This window comes from Coccidioides immitis (assembly GCF_000149335.2).
Source record: "Coccidioides immitis RS genomic scaffold supercont3.2, whole genome shotgun sequence".
Classification (NCBI taxonomy): domain Eukaryota; kingdom Fungi; phylum Ascomycota; class Eurotiomycetes; order Onygenales; family Onygenaceae; genus Coccidioides; species Coccidioides immitis.
In genome coordinates, this window is record NW_004504309.1 from 738,549 (window position 1) to 760,198 (window position 21,650).

Sequence of the window (21,650 nt, forward strand, 5' to 3'; positions counted from 1 at the left end):
ATGATTTGGAAAAAAAAAAAAAAAAAAAAAACAAAAAGGCACCAGAAAGGTCATCGTAAATTTCTCTTCTTATCATTCAAAAAACGGTTGATTTCTTTTTTTTGGGACATGTCTTTGTCTCATTCATTTCCAGGATCACATCACATAATTTTTATCTTCCAACAGACGCTATTTATGTCTGACTAATATGGTTATTTCCTTTTCGTGCCTTATCTCTAATTGATTCCTTTCCACACACCCCTCATTAACTACCCAAGCCGTGTGGAATTACTCCAGAGCCTTTCTGGCGAAGCCTGGCAGAACGAAGCTGGCGCGGTGGATGTCCTGGTTGTAGTATCTGCACAGCTTGTCCTCCTCCTCTCTGGTCCATGACCGCACGGGCTCACGGATATTGCGGTTGGGGTCCTTGCAGGCGACGAGGAATCCGATCTGGCCGGATGGATAGGTAGGGATGCTGGTGTAGGCGTATTCAACGACGGGGAAGACTTCCTTCATGAGCTTCTTGAGGTCGGTGATGAGCTTAATGTGAAGCCATTGGTTCTCAGCTAGATGTGTAAATAAATTAGCATCTCGGCTGCACCAAAACAAGGGGGAATTAAGAATTTGAAGCGTGGAGAGGTGGAGGGGAAATTGCTGATCAGGATAGAATAACCTGTAAAGCCGTCAGAAGCGTGGACTTCATTTGGCGAACAAGAATCGTGTCGTGCTGCAGAGGGGGGTAGGACTTTAAAAAAAAAAAAAGTGCAACGAGGTTAATTTCAGAAAGGAGACGGCGACGAACAACCTTGAGTACTGATGACACCGCCCTCTCGGAGAGAGCCGTAGAGCAATTCGAAGTAAGGCTTCTGGAACAGAACCTCAGCAGGGCCCTCAGGGTCAGAGCTGTCGGTAATGATAACGTCGAATTCGTTCTTTCTCTCCTCGAGGAACTTGAAGCCGTCTCCGATGTGGACCTTGACGTTAGGGTGCTGGAAGCCTATGCTCATGCCAGGAAGATATTTCTTAGATGCACGAATGACGGCCTACGGCATAGTCTGTCAGCATCCTATGGTATACACAAGGCCGACTAAGGACTACTGGTGCGGGCCCATACTTCATCGATATCGCAGAGAATGGCCTCCTCGACTGATTCGTGCTTGACGATCTCACGGAGGACACCACCGTCACCTCCGCCAATGACGAGGACCTTCTTGGGGTTTGGGTGGGAGTTCATGGCAAGGTGAGTGATCATCTCCTGGTAGCTGAATTGACAAGGACCCTGTCAGTTCAACTTCTCTCTTGCGACTCCTATCTGGGCATAACGCGTGATCAACCGGGAAAAGCATACGAGAATTCATCGCGCTCTGTGCACTGGATCACATTGTCCAAAACCAAGCAGGTGCCATGGTCGGTGCTCTCAAAAATGAGGATATCTTGATACTTGGATTTCTCGTGGTGGAGGATCTGGTTAACCCGGAGAGTCATGGCCTGGCCGGGCCACATATCAGAGATCTCGGAGAACCATCCATCTACGGTAGCGAAAAGAGTACATTGTTAGATCCTTCACAGGTACAAGCATTGTAGAGTTGAGAATTGGCTTGGCTCTGTATAATCCTCTTAAATTTAAAAGAGAAGACAACGCACCTTTGATGGTAGGATGTGTGATTTCCGTCATAGTTGGAGTTGGGGTTGTCTGCCGTGAAAGAGGGGCTTGACTGAGTGTATGAGAAAATCCGAGGATAGCTCCTGAAGGCTGCGGATGAGGTACCGGTCTGTTTAAAAAGAAAAACTGGCCTGCCAGATGACAGGGAAGCCGACTGCCTTTGCTCAGCAACGCGGTCATGTAACGCCCTCAGGAAAAATTTCCCCTCCTTTTCGGTCTGTTTTTTTTGTCGGTGGGGGGGAAGGTGGGGTGGTGGATTCTTCGGCTTCCCATTGGAGAATTTTGATGCAGATTCTGGCTTTTTCATTGGAGGTTACTGGTACGCTGCTATTTTGCAATTGTCCAATAGAAACCACGATCTACTTACGGTCCGGTAACTGTATGTTACGGAAACATCTTCTTCCGGTACTGTGAGGGCGCAGGAGAGCGAGTTTGCCAAACGCTCACGGAATCCGTCAGCCTGGAAGACCGCGGCGACGAGGGCCGACAGCGCGCACAACCACGTATGTGCGGCTGAACAAGCATGAGAAAGCAGCACAGCAATCACACGACCATTGTATATCTTCTTGGTCTCACACCAAAAATAGAAATGAGGCTCGATATCAAGTCGGGATTCTCGGGCCCCTCCAGCGCGGGCCAATCTCGGAAGCTATCAAAAAGCGTCCGTACCATCACGGTGGGCGCCAGGTGGATCCCCGTCCAACAGCCTGCGCACTAAAGGGGCAACTATAACCACCATTAATATGATACCCAGAACCGATCTTGAAGACTGAGAGCGCCGGCAGGGCAGGCCAAGCAGCGCATTTTCAACCACCAGGCAACGGACGAAGGGGAGAAAGATGGGATGCGCATTCCAACGCAAAACGGACAAGCTCTCAAATCTTCCCTGTCAGGTCCACAATGGAAGGCTCGCAGAAGTTTGTCACGATGTATGTATACATAAAGCGAGGGGAGAAATGTGGATGCTCTGGAACTACCTATCAAGCCAAACTCCATTGTCGAGCAAGAAAGAAGAAAAAAAGAAAAAAAGAAACGCAAAAGGAGGGGCCCAGGCCTCAGGATCGACGACTACTTTTATCCCAACATACAATTCTCGCGAGTCGTTCCCCCATGTCTCTCATCCTTCATCGCTTTAGCTTCTTCACCCTGGGGTGCGAGACGAAGGCATTGCAAGATAGGATACAGGGTCTGGATGGTCTGAAAATGCAGCCGGTGGATACGGGAGCGCGTCAAAATTCCCTGACCGGTGCTGCAGTACCATATTGTTGAACTCCATGGCATTTTCCGGTTTCAGTGTTTCGAGCTCGGCCATCAACTCCTTTATCCTGTCGTTTAGTCTCCCAACTTCTTCCGATTGACGGGCGTAGGATTGCAGCAACTCTCGGTACTGCTCGTGGAGACGATGCAGCCGCTCCTCTAGAGCCTTGACGTGTCTTTCCCTGCGTTCGCGAAAAGCTCGCTGCGATGCTCTGTTCTGTGCACGGCGTCGCTGTGGGAGCATTTATTAGAGGAGAATATTGCTATCTGGAGTGAAATACCTACGAGGTGCATACTGCTAAGGCTTTCTGCCTCGTCGTTTGCATTTGAGGCTGATTTCCGGCGGCAAGGATGCCGTTCAGAGAGCGACGTGGAACCAACATATTCCACGGGTATCATTTCTTGCGTTGAATAGCTGGGACTCTGGAAATTCGGTAGAGATGTAGGGCTATAATTGATGGCGTAGGCCTTCTGAATCGTCTCCTATACTGTCATATCAGACCGGCGGCCCGAGATCTCACATAGGGAGCACTCACGCTAGTGGAATATGGACCAGAGTCCACATGGCTCTCGAATTCATCCACCGTCAAAGGCTGTGAAGCCGGGGCTTCAAGAGAATGTTGAAGCCTGGTGTCGAATCTATGATCCATGAACTTGTTTTGATAAAATTTGACTGCGCTACGAGTTGATCAAAGTATCACGCCTGGTGATAGCTCTGTCTCGGCTTCGGTATACTAACCAAAAGATTTCAATCGCCCGAGATTTCAGTCCGCTGGGGTGAACGAAAAGCATCCATTGCCAGAGTATCTGTGGCTGCCCTTTTATACGGCCCTGATTTGGATAGGTTCTCCTTAGGATACTCACCGACCATATGCCATCGGTAAATTGATTTCGATTGGTGCAGCCATCGTGAATTCCGCGTCCGGATCTCTTCGTATTTTGGGGCGAGTATGACGAGAGATTCCCGGCAAAAACGCAGCAAGGATGCTGAGGAGCTGATACGCTATTCGACACGACCTTCTCCGCAGCCTTCCTGCTTCAACGGTCAACCCCAAATAACATAGATTCACGGGGATCTCGGGCCTGGCAGTCTGTTTGAGATAGATGGAAAGGTCTATATATAAAGTGACTTTTCTTTTAAATTTCGGGACCTCGGTAGCGGCTTATCGGCGACGCCGTCGGCATGGCTATCATACATGAACAGGCGGCTCTCGAAAGCTCGAATATGCCTTGGCTAACTCCAGTTTGGGCGTAGATCGGCCGCTATGGCAGGCAAGAGTCACCGGCGTGATGTTAGCTTTTTGGCTACCATATTTCGCTGGGTCGTTGACTATTTTGAGGTCATCCAAAGTATTCGGTTTGTTGGTGACCCTACAGGCTACAGGCTCAAGGCTAAAGATTTAATATAAAACTGCAAGGCAGGACGTGCAAATTTAGCCTTGACATCAGCAATTGTACGCAAGCTTCCCGTGCCTGCTATTTAATACACACTAGACTCGCTCTATCTCTAAGAATGCCATCGCCCTTCCGAGCGTCTCGACCCGGGAATAAATATAGGCGTTGCCCGTAGAGCCCTAGGGAGGCATATCACTTAGACGAACTGTTTGCATGGATACCCCACACACCCGCACCCACTTTTCTCTCCGAGGTTCGAGTACCTGAGGAATTTCAGCAGTCAAGATTCACTATGGCCGTCCTTGGCGAAATCGTGATCAGAGTATTTATAGCACGTCGAAAATCGCGCGTTGAACTTCGAGCCAGTAATATTATAATGTGTTTAAGATATTTATTTTTATTCCAGAGGAACGATGGCCACCCCCTAACGGGAGGGTTCAAGCCAGTCATAATCAGCGCAGGTTCGGAAATATGCAGATACCGTGCTCAAAATTGGCCCCCACGACGTAAATTCGAATGCATCTACGCATCAGCGGAGATTTTTAGTTTAGTTCATAGCCAGCCAACCGTGTTGGCTTCATATGCTTCTATCCGGGCATATAGAAAAGGCCCAAAACCTCATTCCGGATATCGAGAGAGCACGCATTTGGTATGGAAAAGCGTCTAAAAGGAGAAAGAGGTCACGCAGTAGCCGGGAATATACAAATATGAGCAATTCGATGGTGGCATCCCTTTTCTAGTAATGGCAAAGAGAGATAGAAATTTATAATAGCAGCTCCATGATGTAAAAGCTATAGCTTCGCATTCCACACCAATTCCCAGGTGCACCCGGAATAGAACTCAACATGGAGGTCGACGAGGGACGCCCTTGGGGGCGAGAGACTTTTGTTTTCCCGGAGATCAAGAAGCCCATAAACTGCCATGTAACTTGTATCCTTCAATCATGGAGACCAAAATAGGTAGAAAAGACGTACAATGTAGTCCTGGCCTCCCATGCTGATTCTATGATCAACGTGTTTCCCCTCATCATCTTTCACATGGCTTTTTCAACACATTGAGCTAAAGAAAGTCCGCTTTCCTCGGAGCGGAAGCGTTTGCAATATCCTCTTCAACACCAGGAGGGCTCTTGCATCAAGACAATGTGGCCTTTCAATATCTGCTACCAGGTGTCCCACTCACAATAGTCATCAAGAAGATGCATCTTGCTTTCTTATGCTGCTCACCATCACGTTTCTCAACCATTTTTACTGTAGCTACCACTTCCCAGTGTGGGAAACCTTTCTGCTTGCTTAAGCCTGTTCGTTACCCCCCAGTTAATCTATTTCAGGCTGTTGCTCTAATAGTCCACTGGTGCCGTATTGATATCGTCATCTGTAGTTCAGAACAAGGGATCCGAAAAGCCTCAAGGCTTATCTGGCGTAAAAATTTAAGAAATCCACTTGATGGACATATTATGAGCTATTATCCATTAAAGGGGTATTGCAAAAGCATTCACTAGAAGAAACCAACGTGCCTCATCTGCTAATATATCGTTCCCCCGGTTTGGACCTAGTGTGAATTTCCTAAATACCTAACATTAAGAATGGGGAGGAAGATAAGTACTTTACCACACAGTGCAACTTATGACTTACTAAAATCCAGCCTCAAGGCCAAGAATGAATGGCAGGGTGGATTGTATTGAAAAGTCACTGCGATGGATCAGATGAACCAGCAACTTCAAATTTGAATTAGACCTGGAGATCACAAGGTGGAAATGCAAAGTCCCATAACTCGCGTTAGACGCAAGCTGCGAAGAGCTTCTTGGGGAACTTTGGACTTTTCAGTTTCGCCTATAATATGTGCGACTTCACGATACCCTGGGTGATATTTGCAACCTGTTTGCTCTTCTGGAGAAGGAAAATCTCATCAAAGGTACATTTTGGTGAGAATCATCGGGGAAAAAAAACAAAAAAGACAAAAGAGGAAAGAAGAAAACGGAAACAAAAGGGTACTGGAGTAAAGAATATATTGTTTGTGGAGTAAATTGGGAGAGAAACATATGAAGTTGAATTTTGGCTAGAAGAAGCCAGATCCCTTGTCTCGCGACAGCTCCATATAACTAGTAATGGTCATTTCATCGCCAGGCAAGAGGACAGCATGACGCTGCCATTGCTTACATTCATGTGGCGCTGCAGAGCAGATAACACACGATGAAAACATTTGAGGACTCAATACCATTCATCTGGCATGGTAGCCCGCAAGTACTCCATATATTAAGGGAATATGGTTGACCTTTCACATGTTCGAGTGCTCTGTCTGTATGTCCCATAGGCCAAGATGTGACATCGAACAACGTTTGCCAGCAGGTATTTCAAAAAAAAAAAAAAAAAAAAAAAAGTTTTAAACTTCCAACACCATCAGCAACTATTAATTTAGCAAAGAGTTTGAACTCTCATTGCTTGATGTTTGCACTTAGCCCTCCTTTTCTTTTTCGCGAAGAGTTCTAGAACCTGGGAAAATCTTGGAAGAGTGCAAAAGCCGGGATTATGGCCACATTCCCAACAACTGCTACCAGTGACGGGGGATATTCGCGACCCTGCCTACCACTCGGACGTCTAATTCGAAATGGCGGCACAAATCCCAAGAGTCCACGACACAAACGTTGGGTTGCGAGCCCAACGTCAGTGAAACATGTGTATTTTGTTGGACAAGGGCAGCGACAAGGTTCGGAGAGGGACCGGAATCAAGGGAAGTTGCAGTTCTCTGGTCTTCAGGGGCATGAAGGCTCGATCAAGACTCAATGCTCGCAGCGGAGTGAATGTTCCCCTTCTCTTCTTGTGGTGTTATGACCTTATTCGTCGATACTTGGATAAAAAGACACCACTCGAGGTCCGGAATAGCTGAATGCAACTGAATTTGAAGAACGACAACGGATATCGGCCCATGCAGTTGAGGTTGACTTTTGATTTTTGCTTCCCACGTTGACAAAAGCCCAGGGAGGCGCTGGATCCATACGTGTTGCGTTCATTGCCGGTCTGAACCGGACACAGCCAAATGCAGGCCATGGGGATCCCGCCCTGCGATCACGACGAATCATAATTGGGAATTCACGGGTTCCGTGGGCCTACCCCTTGCATTAGTTAGTTGAAAGACTGAAGCTTACGGAGGATGAACTCAGCTTCTGGAATTTGAGGTGGCATGCTCGCCAAGACGGCACCGCGCTGATGTTTCCAAATACAGAGGGTTATTATCCCGAAAGCTCGATTCTCGATGCCCGCCGGCACTTGATAGGTGTTCGATCTTCCGCCCCTGAGTCTTGGTTTTTCAAGGATAAGAGCTTCTGCAACGTTCAGTGTACTTAGTTAATAGAGTTAACTGCTGTGCGTGTAGTACACAAGTTACTACATGGCAGCACAACTGACGCTTCCCGTTGAGTTATATGGTCGCTCTACTTAAGATACCCACCGAGTTCAACCGGCTAACGGACGTGGACCAGTTACGCATCTTTCATTTGAAAAAACTGCTTCGCAGAACAGACAGATGTTGGAGGCCCCTGATGCATACTTTTGTCCAGAGTACAGAGCATAGGCTGTCGCTTTTCAAGGACGCTGAAACATGCCTGAAATCCGGAAACAATGCCGGAATTGCCTTTGCCATGTGGAGATCTGCCACTTGTTTTACGCAATTGGGTACCCCGTAGAGGGCAAGGATGTTATGCACAAATTTTGCTCCTCTGTTTTGATGCTGTCGAGATGTTTCCTCCTGTTCCCCCCGTCCTTTTCGGAGACTGGAAACTGAATGCTTTGCCCAGGCAGAGAACATTCATCAAAGTACTCCGTCTTGCCTTTGATTAGCTCTTTCCTGTACTCCGTACCCGTCACTAATATTGGAGAGAATTGGCTAAGGAGAATCGACCGCCTTGTGGTACAAGCATGGCTTCTCGCCCGATGGTTGAATCGCAGTCATCGCGGATGCGGGATAAATACTGCCTGTTTGTTCCTTCCAGAGTGCTTATCGAAATCTATCAACATTACAACAAACACTTAACCATGCATTTCAACGCCTGACCGTCTCCCAGCTCCCGTCGAGTGCAATCGAACTCGATAATGTGGGATAATAGAGTTCCCACGGACCAAGGATATGGGATTGCATCAGCGCCAAGGCCTGAGCGACGCGGGCCGTAACGCTATTTGACCTGGAACTCGTGGACTGCAATTTGTAAAGCTTATCGCCACTCGCGCCTGTTTGCTGCAAACGAGCGGACGAGGAGCTCGCGTGGCCTGCTTTGCTGCAAGATCTAGTCATTGTATTCTCCGTAGAGTAGGTGATTTTCCCCTGGGTTACAAAGTCCAATCTGGCCAAAAAGAATTTCATGCAAGTTAGTAAATCCCGCTGTTCGCCCAGCGAGGGATCCCGGCGGAGATAGCAAGATCGTATCTCCCTTGCCAGGACCCGGATGGGACAGGGGAACCAAGAAACGACTCTCTCACCGGCTTGATTGGCTCTGTCTTTTTCGCAATCCAGGCCCCACGGTCTTCATGAAACAGCGGGATGACAGCATTCATGTAACATGCAGAACATGGGCCTCGAATCCAACATGACACGAGGCTGCTTTAACAATGGTTTGTTAGGCTTTTCATCTGCGAAAGACGGGTCTGCCCTCATCGCACCGTTCCCAATTCTGTGACAAGCGCGCATTCCTCCGAAATCGCCTCCAGAAAGCATTGACTTTGTTGCCACTAAAATAAAACTAGTGTCGGACGGCGGCTTAAAGACATCTGAAAATCGATAATCCCACCCGATGTGCCGAATAGACCCACGACTACGGAGTATTGAGTTAGTTAACTCGGCCGCTTGGGTGAGGGAAGAGTTTGTGGGGAAATTCGCAGTGCTTGGGCCCCAGTTGACTTCGCCCTACTAGCTACGCGCTGCGCCTTTTCTCCCTTGATTCCGTATTTTAGATTTGTTTTATTTTTCTTTCGATTATGCAGAATCTTCGAGCTTTCGCATTTTCATCTGCCAGGCGAGAACCATAATTGATGAAACCTCGTGGCTGGAGGCGACATAAGTGGCCCCCCATCACAACCGAGACAAGCATCCCCGGCCCCGATCACTTGTCAGCAACCCCAGCAAGACCATACCGCGTACGGGGTATGCGCATCTTTTCCCGCCGGCGCACCCAATAAAACTTCCAGGGGATGCAGCAAGCCTGCGTTGCAGGCTGTCAAAAATCTCCTACCATACTCTTCTCGCTCGGTCGATATCTCTAGCGGCCTTCCATTCCGCTCCACTGCTTCGCTGCTGTCGAGGAGACGACAAGGCTGCCTGCTGTGTACTCAAAGCCCACTAACCTTCATGATCTGATTCACTTTCACTCTTGAACAGTGAATATACATTATTCACATATTATAATTGGTCTATCTGGGTGCCTGTCGTCCGACTTGTGACCGCATTTCAACTCAGTAAAGCTTGTGTTTCCTGGGTTACATTCACTCTTCCTATCCATTTGGCATCTTCCTCACCCAGCCATTCACTCATACTCCCCCTGCAATAATTTTCCCCTTATCGCCTCCGAGAAAATTACTCTGCCTATTTGCTCTGTTGTGTTGTCTTATGATCTTGGTTGTCAGGTGTTGCTCTGAGTTCTAAACTGGTGAGTGGTATGCGAACCTCTTTATTCTTTTTGAACAAAACTAACTATCTCTCATACACATACAGATAGCCTCTTGCAGTAAGAGATCTTTGTTCCCCCCCGCTATTACAACCTACATCTATTTCAATGTCCGCAACTTGAACAATACTATCTGCCCCCTATTTTGTTTCGCAACTCCATTCTGGCTGGATTTTCCGGGACGAGAACTCCCTGATTTAACATTGGAAGCTGATGGATTAGTGATTAGGGACTTTAAAAGCCTTTCACCATGGGCTGTTCTGGATCCAAGGAGATTAGCCCTGAAGAGCGGCAGGCGATCAAACAAAATGCAAGCATTGACAAAATGATACGGATGGACAAGAAAACATATGATCGCACAGTCAAAATCCTTTTACTCGGTATGCTGCACTACAACAAGCTCCATATTATCAAATAAGTTTCTAAGAACATTTTAAAACCAGGCGCTGGCGAATCAGGAAAATCTACTATCATAAAGCAGATGCGCATCATCCATGCAGGCGGTTTCCCAGAAGACGAACGCCGACAGACCCGCGCTATTATCTATTCAAACATGATTGTGGCCTTTAAAATCTTGCTGGATATAATGGAAGCTGAAGGAATCGAGTTTGAGGCTGCTGACACAAAGGTTAGCCTGGTCCTCTCAGTAGCCCCCTTTACAATGGCTGTCAAGCACGTCTTATATACCGATTGCTGATCTTTCTTATCTAAAAGTCATTCGCGCAAGTCATAGAAGAGACTGAGGCAGACGTGGAGTCTGATGAGGCGTTTACCGATTTGAACGTTCGACAAGCGATGAAGAGCATGTGGGCGGATCCAGGAGTTCAAAAAGCTGTCGCAAAAGGTCATGAATTTGCTCTTCACGACAATCTCGACTAGTAAGGCACCAGCATTCGTTTGCAGGATCGAAGTATATGCTGACCACTTGCGAAGCTACTTTAATTCCTTGGACCGCATATTCACACCTGGATGGCTTCCGAATAATCAAGATATGCTCCATTCGCGACTGCGCACGACCGGCATCACTGAGACCCTCTTCGAGTTAGGCCAGATTAATTTCCGGATGATGGACGTTGGCGGACAGCGCTCAGAGCGTAAAAAGTGGATCCACTGCTTCGAAGGAGTTCAATGTCTACTCTTTATGGTTGCGCTATCCGGCTATGATCAGTGTCTTGTCGAAGACCAGACTGCGGTGAGTTTATCTCCACGAGTTAGATGCAAATAGCCAAGGTGCTGACGTTAACATCAAGAATCAAATGCACGAGGCGATGATGCTCTTCGAATCTCTGGTCAACGGGGAGTGGTTCAGGAGAAAACCAGTCATCCTTTTCCTCAATAAAATTGACCTTTTCAAACAAAAAGTCCCTACTTCACCCGTGTCGAAGCACTTCCCAGATTTCAAGGGCCCAGACGGCGACTACCAGGCAGCAACGAAATTCTTTTCAGATAGATTCAAAGGCATGACCCGTATGCCTGAGCGAGAAATCTACGTCCATCACACTAATGCCACCGACACGACTCTTCTAAAAGCGACCATGGACTCGGTGCAGGACATGATCATCCAAAAGAATTTGAATAACCTTGTTTTGTAGGCTCCGTGATACCCAAAAAGTCGCATTCCTTGCAGATGGTTTTTTTTTTTTTTTGCATTTGCGTCTTTGCATCCTACCATGTGCAATTATGTCTCTTGCTACTATGTTCCTATATTTTTAGTTTTCGGGAGTTTCTATATTCCTTTCCTTTTTTTCCTCCCTTTGAATTGGGAACCATTTGCGATGCTCGAATCCATTGCAGACGGTAATAGTTCTTGTGTCCATATTCTCTTTTCATGCCCACACGTATTTACACCCTTGACGTTCGGCCTAACTCCGCTTCTTTTTATATTCCTTGCCCGATACGTTTAATTTTTCTGGTGTCTGATAGAACTTTATGCTTTCGCCTTTCTCCTTGCGCGCTTTTCTTTGACTCGTGGCGGCACTCGCGAAGACAATTGCTCGGGGCACCACCCCTTTCTTTATATTCTCTAAGCAGGCGACATCTTATCGAGCTATTCAGGGTTAGTGCGCATATGCAAGCTATGGGAGGATCATTTGTGTTTCTTTAGGTCGCGATGGCGAGTTTGAGCTTCGAACCGGCTCAAACTTTAAAGCAGTGGAAGGACTCGATCCTGGTACTTTTTCACGCCGATTTTCGGGAATTGTTACGCTAGATGCTGGGACGATAAATTATGGGTTGACTGTGTTTCAATGCTGCTGTTTAACGATGCAACTTGTTCTGTGCTCTTGGTCAGTTTCTCCACAAGGTCTCTCCAGGAAAGGAGCAACATGCGGACTTGGGAGGCTGCGGTAGCGGCTAGCTGAGAAGCGCAGTGATCGGCAAGATAGAGTATGAAAACATGATTAATGGTTGTGGTCTTCGCTTGCCCCTGGCTGCCGCTCATACAGCTGCCTGACCCCGCGTTTGCGAACGACTCGATTAGTGACTGGGCTGAGACGGAAACCAGCCGACACAGAACGAATTGGCCGGGCGTTAGTTAACTAGTTAGTTACCCCTCTTGCGTGGCTGTGTATTCTCAAGGTGTTCTGGAGAGCACCAGGATAAGGTCTCTTCACACAGAGCTATTTATTTCAGGAGAATTCCATTAAATGAATCGACTCTACCGCGATCATGAAGCTCAACCAGCCCCGAAGTTGTATCCCGTATTCCGTATTAGAGCATTCAGGGTAATTATGCAATTTTGTTCCTGAGGTCACGTCATGCGGCGTTGTACACGTGATTATAGGATTACATAATGGCGGCAATGTGGTTGAACTCCCCGGTAGCAGAACTTGCTCACAACAAGCCCTCAGGTCCAGCGAACATTGATCTACCACCACCCTCTCATCCACTCTCTAAAATTTGCACAGGAGCTGTGCTCTGAAAGCTCTTGCTGCCCTCAAAATGTTTTCATCCTCTATATGCCGTATGGCCCGAGCGCCAACGGTGAGTCTTCCGGCCGTGGCGCCGCGCCCATGCACCATCGTCCTCGCAAGCTCCGCCAGTAATCTCTCCACTCCTCGAACCCAGCAGCGGCGATATTCGTCTTCCAAACCTCCAGTTCCTCCTAGCGATGGCTCCAGAGGCTTCGATGCTTCCTCACAGACCCCAGCCAAAAGCGTAAGCCCGTCCAAAAAGGATGAAACTGAGAAACGATCGAAACGCCGGGCAAAGGAAAATAAATCGAAACCGGAGAACACATTGAACCTTCCTAGTGTTCCTTCTACTCAGCATTTACACCCTCAAGGTTCGTGAATCATTCTCTTTCCATTTTGTGGAGGGTACTCAAGAGAGCCAACCCTTCAAATCACGTGGTTTTACCCAGAAAGCATACTTTTAATACTTACATTGGGACAAACGCTTTCAGATATCCATGTCGCCTCCTTCTTTTCTATTCACCGTCCAATGTCTGTAACCACGACTGTACCTCCGGCATCAACCTCCGAAGCATTCTCTACCATTTTTTCAGCGAAGAAGCAAGCGAAAGCTCGGCAAAACGACGTAATCTACACGATAGCTTCGGCTGTAAACGTTATTGAGAACGCCATTCCCAAACACCAGCAATCGACGGAGGATAGCGATCTTAGAGCGGCTGTAACGCAAGCGTCTGCTAGCAACGCAGAGCCCGATGTTACCCATCTCGACGGTGTGCCCATGCAAGATCTGAGAATATCTGTGCAAGAATTCGCCAAGCGGCTAAGACCTTTCAATCCACCCCCACCGCCCGTTCCTATGGATGAAGCCCAGCAGGCCAAAATCATGGATGCTGAGGCCGAAGGGACCGAGAGTGAGCAGAGCTATTCTACCGTCCTAACGATACGCGAATCCAGCCACGCGGACGGTTCGAAGAGCTACCAAGCGTACACAACGCCATTCGTCCGTGTGACAGATATGGAGGCGCCATCGGGAACCGAGACAGAAGCTATGGGAGAGCAACACACCCCCGAATCTGCTAGATTACCAAGTCGTTTCCTCGATAGAATGCGAATCCGACAGTTGAAGTGGGAAGCTTTCATGGAGCGGAGAAACAGAACCATGTACGCCATCAGCGTTAAGAGACAGCGAAAACTCAAGATCAAGAAACACAAATATAAGAAACTGATGCGGAAGACGCGGACTTTGAGACGCAGACTTGATAAGAATTGATGAAGTCAGTCTTCCACTGGAATCTCTGGGGCATATTGGCGTGTTGAGTTTCCGGGTTGTCTTTTGCTTTGTTTGATTCCTGGTGTCTCCTTTTTTTCCTTGACTACTCCTCCCCGTATCTCTCAGAATAGTTGGCATTATTGTTAATTCATGCATCTCTTTTCCTCCCATTTGGCTCTATTGCAGGCTGTGCTTTCATTTTTCCCGCGTGTCCATCTCCATTTCTGCTTTCCGTCGACAAGGTAATCAGAGCCAGCTAGACTATATACAGCCCTAGACGTCTCGAGGCGACGCTTGCCGCTCACCCAAAGTCTTATGCTTCGTCTATCCGATCTCGCCTTTCCAAGCATTTATACATAGATTCAATCAATACATGAAACAAGTAAATATTGTGGACTGAATGTATTCTTTAAGACATGTGTTTTGTAGACTACATACATCTTTCAATCCACAATTTTCTCAATATCCTATTCAATACTCAAGACATTATTCCAAGCCATAAAATGCGTTGATTGCAGTACATACGAGGCACACATACATATACATGCACACGAGGTTTAAGATGATCAAGCCCACAGTATTCAAAATCCACGTCTAGCACAGGTACCAAAAAAACAATTACGGCATAGTAACAAAGGGCAGGAGGCTACACGAAGGCGGCATGCGTATAATAAAAACCGGCAAAAAGAGAGGAAAAATTTAAGATGAAGTAAGGTGCAATCCCAGAGAGGTAGAATAACAAAGCTCAGGTAAGCCCAAGAATGAGAGTTTGGATACATGTTTCTTCCCACCACAAACAGAACGAAACAGGCTTGGTATAATAGAGGGATTATTAGGCCGTCCACCCTAGCTCATTTAAAGGGATGCTCATAACATGATAATAAATTCATCACTATTCACACTCACTATACGTTTAGTCAACACATTGTCACCAACTTTGATCGACATCTGATGTACGCGAAAGTGTTGGTGAACAATGTTCATATCGTGCCGTCCAATGCTTAGCACTCAGCGCCCGAGGCGCGCGAGTTCATAAGGAGGGCAACAATAAGCCCGTAAAGACCTAATAATACAAGTTAGAGTACTATGCCTAGAAATATGTCTAAAAAGAAAGAAAGCGCACCCAAGACTTCTGCGAAAATGAGAATCAGGATCATTCCGACGAAGAGGCGAGGCTGTTGGGCTGTTCCACGAACACCAGCATCACCGACGATGCCAATGGCGAATCTAAGAGCATTATCAGTATTCGATCTGAATGACACTCAATAAAGGAGGTGTAAATGATGAAAAGAACGTACCCTGCAGCCAAACCGGCAAGACCAACAGAAAGGCCTGCACCAAGTTGAATGAAGCCAGTATACAGCGACTTGTTCTGGCCCAAGTCGTTTGCTATCAAGACTGACACAACCAACCCGTAGATACCGATAATACCAGCCATGACAATAGGAACGATGTCTAGATCCAACACGCGTCAGCGCAAATCAGAATACGTGGCGTGATTCCCCACGCCATCGGAAGACCTCCACCGAATGGCTTCAGGTCTGCAAAAAGGATCTAATATCCTTACTCTTCACAATCAGGTCCGGTCGCAGGACGGCTGTCGAGCAGACACCGACACCGGCCTTAGCCGTCCCATAGGCAGCACCGAAACATGTGAAGATGATGGCAGAAGAGCATCCTAGGGCACCAAAGAATGGCTACAGCCGATCAACGTTAGCATCAAGGTTATAATCGAATGATGTTCATGGTGATGGAGGCCGGGACAATCGCGTTATACGTTCAGCCCAGCCATCGACGTCCAACACAGGTATGAAGCATCTTAGCACGAAGGTGGTGTCAACTGACCGCATAAACGGGGCTAGAGACATCTCGAAAATCAGTATTTCTATCACATATTTGCAGCACAGCCCGTATTCTCTGCTTTTGCACAGCGGAGTCTTGAGGGTAACTGACCAGAGGTCTGAAGGCATCTTGGGAGATTATGAACAAGCGTAGACCTGAACACCGGAAATGAAACGCGCGCAGTCGAAAGAGAGGTTTGCAGATTGAAAAAAGTAGGTTAATTAAATGAATAATATCCTCAGGAACCGTGCCTGAATGAGAGTTGAGAAAAGGATGAGAATATGGACGATGTAGCTTGTCACGCTGCGAAGCTTGAAGACGTTCGTTCGTTACGGGACCATAGCAGAAATGGGGAGGATTTGTAAACCGTAGATCCACTAGTCCCGATACGTTTACGTCGGAATATACGTTTATCCGAATCCACGGTTGTTTGGAAGTTTAAAAATATATACGTTCCGAATTCGGAAACGTAGCTTCCGATCCTCAACGTAGAAATCGGGAAACGTTCAAACCCCTGATCAACGAATATATCTAGGAACGTTCGGGATACCTTTTCGGGTTTATAAATGTTTATAGTATAGAAACCATTATAGTATAGAAACCATTATAGTATAGAAACCATTATAGTATAGAAACCATTATAGTATAGAAACCATTATAGTATAGAAACCATTATAGTATAGTTACCCCAGCAGACACTGGAGAGATTTCAACTAATGCGCAATACTACATACATCAAACCGCCCGATCCACCTATAAAAAGGAAACGCTCCAAGTGCAGTTGAGAAAGGTAGTCGGCAGAGCAGAATCCAGTTCGAGCCTTTCGGAATCTTTGCTGACAGGTATTGTGTAAAGGCTTGGTTTGCGGATTGCAGGTAGGCCGATTATATGAATCTCATCCCGATTCACCTGCAAAATCGGCAAATCCAGTACCCTCTCGCGCCGAATTTCATGAGCAGAGAACATGGCAAAAAAAACCCTCCAGCAGCTGCCCTGGTTGTGGGTGAATATGCACCTTATTTGCCCGATCTTGGTGCCCGACGCACGAGTATACTCAACCAGATCATCGAGTTTCAATGTAGTGCGATGCGCATCTCCATTGAATGTAAAGGTCAGCTTTTGAAACAATCGGATTGGGGTCGAACCTCCGCCAAGCATATGTTGATATGCCCAATCACTGCTGTATGAAAGTCGGAGCTTTTGCAAAAAGGAATGCGTAATTGGTAGTTCGGAAAGCCGCGCGCTTTGTAAACCAAGCAATTCCATGACTTTGCGGCTAGCTGGTAGTCGGCAGTAGGCATTGATTAAGGTATGGAAGGGGGTGGTAGCATATGAATCATCGGCTTCGTCGGCATTCTCATCATCATCTTGTTGCTCATTGTGTTCCGATCGCACGAGGTCTTGCATGAGAATCGGACATTCGCGATGAAGTTGCTTCATCTGGCTGCTGATATAGGGTTCCGATTCCATAAGAGCCCCATCAAGAACCAAGGATATAGTGCGTTTGAAGCTCTCATGAATCAGTAAAACCTTTTCAACATCACGCTTGTTGGTTCGCTGCACAAATGCTTTGTATTCACGGTGTTTATCCTCCCCGATCAGTACATTGCAGTTATTTGGCACAGCATACTCCTTTGCCTGGTCGGCATAGTGCACCCTGATATGCATGTTTGGTCGGTGTTTCAAAGCATGTAACATCTTACCTGCTTTCGGGGCAATACTGACAGTGTTGATCGAAATGTCCTCCGTCGGGGGTGTCACAATCTGATTGAACACTGGTGAATTCTGCCGTGATCTCAGCATCCATACTGCCCGGCTAGCCGACCGTGGTGCCTCGGCAGCCATGACAGTAGCATCTATCACTTTCTGAAGCATAGTTCGGGTGTTGGCAACCACACTTTTAAGTTCATTGTACCCGACAGATGTCTGAGAAGTCAATAGTGAATTGCTTCTTGCAATAGCACCAAAGGTTTTAGCAAGCAACAAACATGGAATGTCGGGATCAATTGACTGTTCATCAAAGGAGTTATAGAGAGCCTGCTGAACAACAGTCTGAATCCAGTCAGGCTTTAGGGCAAAGCGGAGTATAATTGGGATCACAATTGAAGCTCGGGCGTGTTCCTGGATTTGGTAGGACTCCAGATGGGTAATTGGGGACTGCAGTCGGGCCCAGCGTCTCCGAAATGGAAACCTCTGTAGGGTTTGGCAGTATTCCTTCTGCCCCTCAGGTGTCAATATATGTGATATCAATAATGTATGCGCAATTTTGGACAGGCCCGAAAATTCACTATGACAGGGGTCAGAGGGGAAAAATGTCACCAGATTCAGTGCCGGGCAGATCTTCAAAACTGGGGGACTTTCCTTGGCCAATCCATGGGTCTTCCACAGTGCTTCTCGCTCGCGAACAGTCCGCTTTGCCTCAATTTCGGCCCGCAAATTGAGTAGCTGGTAATGGTATCGGCCGTGTTTCACCAAGTTGAAATTCATATTGAACCTCTCCGCATTGGAGACAGTACAGCTCTGACAGGAGACTGTTGCAGTAGGGTGTTTGATTCCAGCATTGTCATTTTGCTGCGGCATGTCACCAAGGTAAGCAATACAAGGAGCAATGACCCTGACAGTTCCTTCACCAGTTACCACAATGTCAAATCCTCTTTCAACTGCTTGTAAACCGGGAGCCAACGCCTCCACAACATCGGGAAAATTTGTAGCATGAGGCCCGAGAGCAATTGTATATACATTGTTTTGTTGTCTTCTTTCGGAATCATTAAGTCCTGCAGGGATCATATAGAAGCCAGTTATATTTCGGTACATGTTCCGATATAGACTGAATCTGTCAATGAACAGCAGGAAGGGAATGGATATAGTCCTCTTGATAGGGTCGCCTGGGCAGAGCATCTTGATCAGCATATCCCTCCCGTATGCCGCGATTTCCAGTTCACCCCGGAGCGGAGTGCTAAGTCGGAGCTCTTGTACAGATGATGTGTGGCGAATTGTATTCATCACTCGCCGTACAAAGAACCCATTTGTTTCTGAGGGTTTGTAGCTACCCGATCCGTCAAAGGTGTAGTCAAGATGGACATCCAGTCGGGCTAGAATGTTGTCTTCATGTATGATGTGAGTTTCCTGGTCTTCCAGTAAGAGCAGCTCGTTCGGGCAAAGCGGAGGTCTCAGCGAATGGATTCTTTTATCAAAGCTGCTGGCAGTAATAGTGTACTGGACAATAAGAACAATTTCACCGGGTTTTGTGCAGGCCAGTCTCCGGTCCCGACCCACAAATTGAATCCTTCCGATATGGATTTCTTGTTCATTCCAAGTGCACTTACATGCAGCATTGTTGCACCTGAAACGAACAAAATTGGAAGGAAAGACTGGTGTCCCGTCAGGATACCATGCAAAGTCACCCGACGAACATCTAATGGAGCTCCCCCAGCTCCATGATTGCCACAATTCGGTCGGGTTGTCAACTAGGTCGGCCATACCAATATGTATCTTCTTGCGAAATACAGGAGACCTTGCCAGTAATGACAAAAGAGCCACAGGATCCTGAAAGAATAAATTAGATGTAAGAGATGTCTGTATTAGTCGCTTCTCGGCAGGCGAAAGAGTTGGCATTTTCAATGGAACAGCCGGTATGGATGCCCGTCGGATGGGAAGCATAGGGAATTGAGCTCTGCATTTCTTCTTCAACGTGCTCAGCCCCAATGGTAGAGATCTCAGTGCACCGATGTCTTCGGGAATCTGTAAGACTTCCCGCAGTGCCTCGTAGTGTTGGCGAGATATTCCTGATTTTTCGCACCATAATCCTAAAGCGAGCGTGAAGTGGTCCAGCATTTCATCAGGCTCCGCACGCGCATGGACTAGGACCTCCGACGGGTCATTCATTGTAGTCGGGATGTAGGTCTCAGCTGGCTGGTCGCCCAATGAATCCTCTAGTTGTGAATGAAAATTGGAATCTCCATTGCCAACTGGGTGCACTGGATGTAACATAGTCTGTAACCAGGGTTCGGATTCGGGCTCTTCATACTGTTGTGATTCATTGTTATCAACTGATCCCATGGGTAGAGCTGCCACTGCTTCTTGTATAATCTCCTGCACCCTGATGTCTTCTGGTTCAGAATGAGTGTCGGATAGAGCGTCGGGCGGAGCATCAGAGGCATCTGAAAGACTTGCTGCATCCTGTACACAGTGATTAGAATGATGCAGGCTGACAGAGGATCCAAGGTCTTACACTCAACCCTGACTCCTCAGTTTGATTGTTCGGCTGAATGTCGGGTTCCACTGAAGGTAAAACGCGATTGCAATCTTGCGATTCCCGCAACAAATGGGCAGGCTGTCTGCGCCTTCGAAACTGTGAGGCTGGGAATGGCAAATGAAGTCGCCTTCTCCAAAACATATAATCCTCTATGCGCCTCAAGTACCTCGGACCTCGCATGTTTGCTTGAGGTTTATACGCCGGTTTCCGCAGTGGTTGAGTTTCAAGTTGCAGGAACAGTGAGGGTTGCTGCGGAATTGCTTTGGGACAAAGTATGTAGGAATTAGAAAGAAAATTGCTGTTCGATTGGGGAATCGGACGTATTATAGCAAAGTTGAATGTTAGAGCAGCCGCAAAATGTGCCAACTGTGCCGCAGACCAACTGTAATATCCCGATCACCTAGACCTGTAATTGGCCCTAAGGGATGCAAGGTCAGCGATGATCTGCATCCTCCTGGGTGATCGGCCTATTTCAAAGAAATCAATCACTTAGCGGCGTTGAATTTTAGAATGTAGGGGAATATGGATACAGATCTGAATAGCAACTTGGGCAGTCGAATGCGCTCCAAGTCAACTATATAATAGATAGCGAACCCCTCCGAAATTCAAGCATTCACTCTCATTCATTCTCAACGGCAATCCGATAGCCAAAATGTCGGAGACACAGAGCACGCCAGCGCCAAAAAGGACAGCTCGCACCTTCCCATGGGCCCAATCGCACAACATGCCAAAGGCTCAAGGGGCATCATTCAGTTCGAATACAAGTACCCGAACTGAAGCGTTCTCTGATCATACAGAGATTGAAAAGCGGGTTCGAGTGGTGGAGCACGAGATACGAAATCGGGTGCGATGGGCCTATATATCGACATTAAATACTGACCCGATTCCCGATACCATCCAGGAGGTGCTGAGCCTTGAGGACTGGGAAGCCGGGAACGACTCATATTTTTGTGAACTTTCCAGGCGCATGTCGGACCTCTGTAAAGGTTGGAAATGTAAGACCTTGAGTAGCTTGAAGGTCGGAACAACGTCCCTAAACTCCTAGTTATGGTATAAACTGACCTCATTTGCAGGATCATGTCAGGGAATGTATTGAACTCAGCTTGACTGAGAATCCCGATTTCGGACTCCATGAAATAACCGATCGACAAAAGCTGATCAGCTATTTTGCCCGATTGTTCAAGTGGGACCAATTCTGTGAAGTCTTTTACTGGGTCAAGCCGTGTGTCGATTTTGAGAAGTCAGCTCCACAAGGGAAATGGTATTTTGAACGTAAGTCAATGGTAAATCTTAATTGCCATGATTTCTGCTCTGACAGTTATGGCAATAGAGGTGTATGCAAATTTAGCAGCATACGTGAAGCTGTATCTTGATGACAACAGTCCGAAACGGGACGCATCCACCCCGTTGACCTACACCTGGGATTC

The 21,650-nt window shown here is 47.2% G+C and overlaps 8 protein-coding genes across 8 annotated transcripts; 4 read left to right on the forward strand and 4 right to left on the reverse strand.

Annotated features, from left to right (window-relative positions):
* Window positions 1-36: 36 nt before the first annotated feature.
* On the reverse strand, window positions 37-1,822 carry CIMG_09600 (spermidine synthase; the record flags this gene model as incomplete). The annotated part of the gene is made up of 5 exons (XM_001239978.2): window positions 37-545; window positions 785-1,022; window positions 1,094-1,241; window positions 1,328-1,508; window positions 1,624-1,822. 5 exons carry the CDS (start codon window positions 1,820-1,822, stop codon window positions 268-270), a joined length of 1,044 nt encoding a protein of 347 aa, XP_001239979.2. The 3' UTR covers window positions 37-267.
* A 961-nt stretch (window positions 1,823-2,783) lies between these two features.
* On the reverse strand, window positions 2,784-3,549 carry CIMG_12388 (uncharacterized protein; the record flags this gene model as incomplete). Its single annotated transcript, XM_012358752.1, has 3 exons — window positions 2,784-3,131; window positions 3,185-3,382; window positions 3,436-3,549. The coding sequence occupies 3 exons, from the start codon at window positions 3,547-3,549 to the stop codon at window positions 2,784-2,786; spliced, it is 660 nt and encodes a 219-aa protein (XP_012214175.1).
* Window positions 3,550-4,586: 1,037 nt separating this feature from the next.
* Window positions 4,587-5,253, forward strand: CIMG_09599 (uncharacterized protein; the record flags this gene model as incomplete). Its single annotated transcript, XM_001239977.2, has 2 exons — window positions 4,587-4,943; window positions 5,092-5,253. 2 exons carry the CDS (start codon window positions 4,587-4,589, stop codon window positions 5,251-5,253), a joined length of 519 nt encoding a protein of 172 aa, XP_001239978.2.
* Window positions 5,254-6,819: 1,566 nt separating this feature from the next.
* CIMG_12387 (uncharacterized protein) lies at window positions 6,820-8,305 on the forward strand (the record flags this gene model as incomplete). Its single annotated transcript, XM_012358751.1, has 2 exons — window positions 6,820-7,087; window positions 7,418-8,305. The coding sequence occupies 2 exons, from the start codon at window positions 6,820-6,822 to the stop codon at window positions 7,633-7,635; spliced, it is 486 nt and encodes a 161-aa protein (XP_012214174.1). The 3' UTR covers window positions 7,636-8,305.
* Window positions 8,306-8,809: 504 nt separating this feature from the next.
* Window positions 8,810-9,803, reverse strand: CIMG_12975 (uncharacterized protein; the record flags this gene model as incomplete). Its single annotated transcript, XM_001239976.2, has 3 exons — window positions 8,810-9,187; window positions 9,415-9,574; window positions 9,796-9,803. 3 exons carry the CDS (start codon window positions 9,801-9,803, stop codon window positions 8,810-8,812), a joined length of 546 nt encoding a protein of 181 aa, XP_001239977.2.
* On the forward strand, window positions 9,261-12,609 carry CIMG_09597 (small G-protein GPA2). The gene is made up of 6 exons (XM_001239975.2): window positions 9,261-9,926; window positions 9,996-10,324; window positions 10,388-10,572; window positions 10,659-10,822; window positions 10,878-11,136; window positions 11,195-12,609. Exons 2-6 carry the CDS (start codon window positions 10,195-10,197, stop codon window positions 11,534-11,536), a joined length of 1,080 nt encoding a protein of 359 aa, XP_001239976.1. The 5' UTR covers window positions 9,261-9,926; window positions 9,996-10,194; the 3' UTR covers window positions 11,537-12,609.
* Window positions 12,610-12,799: 190 nt separating this feature from the next.
* On the forward strand, window positions 12,800-14,527 carry CIMG_09596 (uncharacterized protein). The gene is made up of 2 exons (XM_001239974.2): window positions 12,800-13,227; window positions 13,348-14,527. The coding sequence occupies exons 1-2, from the start codon at window positions 12,885-12,887 to the stop codon at window positions 14,124-14,126; spliced, it is 1,122 nt and encodes a 373-aa protein (XP_001239975.1). The 5' UTR covers window positions 12,800-12,884; the 3' UTR covers window positions 14,127-14,527.
* A 90-nt stretch (window positions 14,528-14,617) lies between these two features.
* CIMG_09595 (V-type proton ATPase proteolipid subunit) lies at window positions 14,618-16,278 on the reverse strand. The gene is made up of 6 exons (XM_001239973.2): window positions 16,080-16,278; window positions 15,972-15,984; window positions 15,694-15,823; window positions 15,425-15,581; window positions 15,250-15,353; window positions 14,618-15,189 (listed from the first exon to the last, which is right to left on the reverse strand). Exons 1-6 carry the CDS (start codon window positions 16,094-16,096, stop codon window positions 15,128-15,130), a joined length of 483 nt encoding a protein of 160 aa, XP_001239974.1. The 5' UTR covers window positions 16,097-16,278; the 3' UTR covers window positions 14,618-15,127.
* Between the last annotated feature and the right edge of the window lie 5,372 nt (window positions 16,279-21,650).

Excerpts from the sequence above, each read along its gene's own strand:
- CIMG_09596 (XM_001239974.2), top strand. The coding sequence starts at position 12,885 with ATGTTTTCATCCTCTATATGCCGTATGGCCCGAGCGCCAACGGTGAGT. Across the intron at positions 13,228-13,347 it reads TCAGCATTTACACCCTCAAG|ATATCCATGTCGCCTCCTTC; the intron begins GTTCGTGAATCA and ends AAACGCTTTCAG.
- CIMG_09595 (XM_001239973.2), bottom strand. Across the intron at positions 15,582-15,693 it reads ACCGGACCTGATTGTGAAGA|ACATCGTTCCTATTGTCATG; the intron begins GTAAGGATATTA and ends TGTTGGATCTAG. Across the intron at positions 15,190-15,249 it reads CATTTTCGCAGAAGTCTTGG|GTCTTTACGGGCTTATTGTT; the intron begins GTGCGCTTTCTT and ends TTGTATTATTAG.
- CIMG_09597 (XM_001239975.2), top strand. The coding sequence starts at position 10,195 with ATGGGCTGTTCTGGATCCAAGGAGATTAGCCCTGAAGAGCGGCAGGCG. Across the intron at positions 10,325-10,387 it reads AGTCAAAATCCTTTTACTCG|GCGCTGGCGAATCAGGAAAA; the intron begins GTATGCTGCACT and ends TTTTAAAACCAG. Across the intron at positions 10,573-10,658 it reads TTGAGGCTGCTGACACAAAG|TCATTCGCGCAAGTCATAGA; the intron begins GTTAGCCTGGTC and ends CTTATCTAAAAG.